The 3,096-nt window shown below is 46.8% G+C and overlaps 1 protein-coding gene across 1 annotated transcript in view; it reads left to right on the top strand.

Annotated features, from left to right (window-relative positions):
- The window catches only part of LOC112073564 (rho guanine nucleotide exchange factor TIAM1-like), a 58,892-nt gene that overhangs the window by 15,928 nt on the left and 39,868 nt on the right, over positions 1-3,096 (top strand). Inside the window, 1 exon segment of the mRNA XM_070440198.1 lies at positions 1,505-1,742. Coding sequence (XP_070296299.1) covers positions 1,505-1,742 — 238 coding nt within the window.

The following is a 3,096-nucleotide window of genomic DNA, read 5'->3' as shown; positions in this document are numbered from 1 at the left end:
TAGCAAGAGTCAGCAGCTCAGACCTAAGCGATCCCTCTCAGGTCGTTTCTCTCTCTCTCTCTCTCTCTCTCTCTCTCTCTCTCTCTCTCTCTCTCGTCTCGTCTCTGCTCTCTGTCTCTCTCTGTCTCTCCTCTCTCTCTCTCTCGTCTCTCTCTGTTTTCCTCTCTCTCTGTTTCTCTCTCTCCCACTTTGTTCTTCTCTCTCTCTCTCTCTCACTCTGTTATCTCTCTCTGTCTCTCTGTCTCTCTGTCTCTCTGTCTCTCTGTCTCTCTGCTCTCTCTGTCTCTCTGTCTCTCTCTGTTCTCGTCTCTCTCTTTTCTCTCTCTCGCACTTTGTTTCTTTCTCTCTCCTCTCTCTCTCTCTCACTCTGTTCTCTCTTCAATTCAATTGACTTTATTGACATGGCAAGTTCATTATTACTTACATTGTCAAAGTATACATATCGAAAAATCAAATATATATGTATATATATACAATATATATATATATATATATATTTATATAAAATAAATGGTGGGACCAACAGCAATAATAATAGTAGTAGTGGACATGGGATTACCATTAACAACAACTACAACAACAATATTAATCAGAACAACTCACTCTGTCTCTCTCTTCTCTCTGTCTCTCTCTGTCTCTCTCTGTCTCTCTCTGTCTCTCTCTGTCTCTCTCTGTCTCTCTCTGTCTCTCTCTGTCTCTCTCTGTCTCTCTCTGTCTCTCCTGTCTCTCTCTCTGTCTCTCCCTCTCCTCATGAGGCTGTGTGGTGGTGGTGCTGTCACCATGAGGCTGTGTGGTGGTGGTGCTGTCATCATGAGGCTGTGTGGTGGTGGTGCTGTAGGCTTGGCTAAGGTAGGCTAGGATCAGTATCTGTAGGCTAAGGTAGGCTAGGATCAGTATCTGTAGGCTAGGCTAAGGTAGGCTAGGATCAGTATCTGTAGGCTAGGCTAAGGTTGGCTAGGATCAGTATCTGTAGGCTAGGATCAGTATCGCTAGGCTAAGGTAGGCTAGGATCAGTTACTGTAGGCTAAGGTAGGCTAGGATCAGTATCTGTAGGCTAGGCTAGGCTAGGATCAGTATCTGTAGGCTAGGCTAGGATCAATGACCTCAACATGTTTAAGGGCAGGGTTGCAACCTCTACATCTGCGGAGACAGTATGGTCTCTAGTAGTGTGACAGGACGGGAGCCTGTCGTTTTACTGTCAGTCTGATTACGTGTCTGTAGACCAGTAGAATGACAGTGTGTGTGTGTGTGTCTCACCTCTACCTGTGTGTGTGTCTCAGCCGTGTGTCTGTACCTGTGTGTGTGTCCGTCCGTCTGTCCGTCCCACCTCTACCTGTGTGTGTGTCTCACCCGTGTGTCTGTACGTGTGTGTGTCCGTCCGTCCGTCCCACCTCTACCTGTGTGTGTGTGTCTCACCCGTGTGTCTGTACCTGTGTGTGTGTCCGTCCGTCCCACCTCTACCTGTGTGTGTCTCACTCGTGTGTCTGTACGTGTGTGTTTCCAGGATGTGACAGCCGGAGAGGGCAGTGAGTACGAGGACAGTGGCATCGACGGGGTGACGGCGTCGGGAGCGGAGCATCACTCCCGGCGCTATAAGACCATGTCTATGTCCTTCTCCGTGTGCTCGGCAGCGGGGCGGAGCCTGTTCGCTGGCAGCGACAGCGGAAGCAGTAGCGGGGGAGCGCCCAGTGATGGGGTCCAGGGGGTCTACGAGAACTTCAGACAGGTGGGTGGTGGTTCTGGTTCACTCTCTCACACACACACACACACGCACACATATACACACATATACATACATACACACACACACACACACATACACACATATAAAATACATACACACATACACACTACATACAAAACACACCACACACGACACACACGCACTACATATACACACATATACCACACACACACACACACATACACACATAATACATTACATAACAACAGCATACACACACTAAACATTATACAGTTGTAAGTCTGGTAGTTTACATACCCATAGCAAATCATTTAACTCAGTTTTTCCACATTCCTGACATTTCATCCTAGTAAAAATAAATTCCTGTGTTAGGTCAGTTAGGATCACACTTTATTTTAAGAATGTGAAATGTCAGAATAATAGTAGAGAGAATTATTTAGTTCAGCTTTTATTTCTTTCATTACATTCCCAGTGGATCAGAAGTTTTACATATACTCAATTAGTATTTGGTAGCATTGCCTTAAATTTTAACTTGGGTAAACGTTTTGGGTAGCCTTCCACAAGCTCCCCAAATCGTTATGTTTGGGGAAAAAGGGGGAGGCTTGCAAGCCGAAGACACCATCCAACCGTGAAGACACGGGGGTGGCAGCATCATGTTGTGGGGGTGCTTTGCTGGCAGGTGGGCCTGGTGCATTCACAAAATAGATGAAATAATGAAGGAAAATTATGTGGATATATTAAAGCAACATCACAAGACATCAGTTAGGAAAGTTAACGCTTGGTCGCAAATGGTTCTTCCAAATGGACAATGTCAAGCATACTTCCAAAGTTTGTGGCAAAATGGCTTAAGCACCACAAATTCAAGTGTATTGGGTGGCATCACAAACCATGACTCAATGCCTATAGAAAATCTGTGGGCAGAACTGAAAAGGCGTGTGCGAGCAAGGAGGCCTACACAACCTGACTCAGTTTAAACCAGCTCTGTCAGGAGGAATGGGCCAAACTTCACGTATTGAATTTTGGCCATTCCTCCTTGAAAGAAGCAGTATGGGCTGGTGGCATGTCGGATGAGCCTGCAGGAAGGGTACCACTGAGGGAGGAGGACGTCTTCCTGTTAATGCACAGTGTTGAGATTGCTGCAATGACAACAAGCTCAGTCCAATCATGCTGTGACACACCACCCAGACCATGACAGGACGCCTCCACCTCCAAATCGATCCCGCTCCAGAGTACAGGCCTCGTGTCAACGCTCATTCTTTGACGATAACGTGAATCCGACCATCACCCTGGTGAACAAAACCGCGCTCTGTCAGTGAAGAGCATTTTTGCCAGTCCTGTTCTGGTCCAGCGACGGTGGTTTGTGCCCATTAGGCGATGATGTGGTGTTGTTG

This window comes from Salvelinus sp. IW2-2015, unplaced genomic scaffold, assembly GCF_002910315.2.
Source record: "Salvelinus sp. IW2-2015 unplaced genomic scaffold, ASM291031v2 Un_scaffold2298, whole genome shotgun sequence".
Taxonomy (NCBI): Eukaryota; Metazoa; Chordata; class Actinopteri; order Salmoniformes; family Salmonidae; genus Salvelinus; species Salvelinus sp. IW2-2015.
Note: the sequence above shows the minus strand (reverse complement) of the source record. Positions and strands in the feature narration are given on the sequence as shown.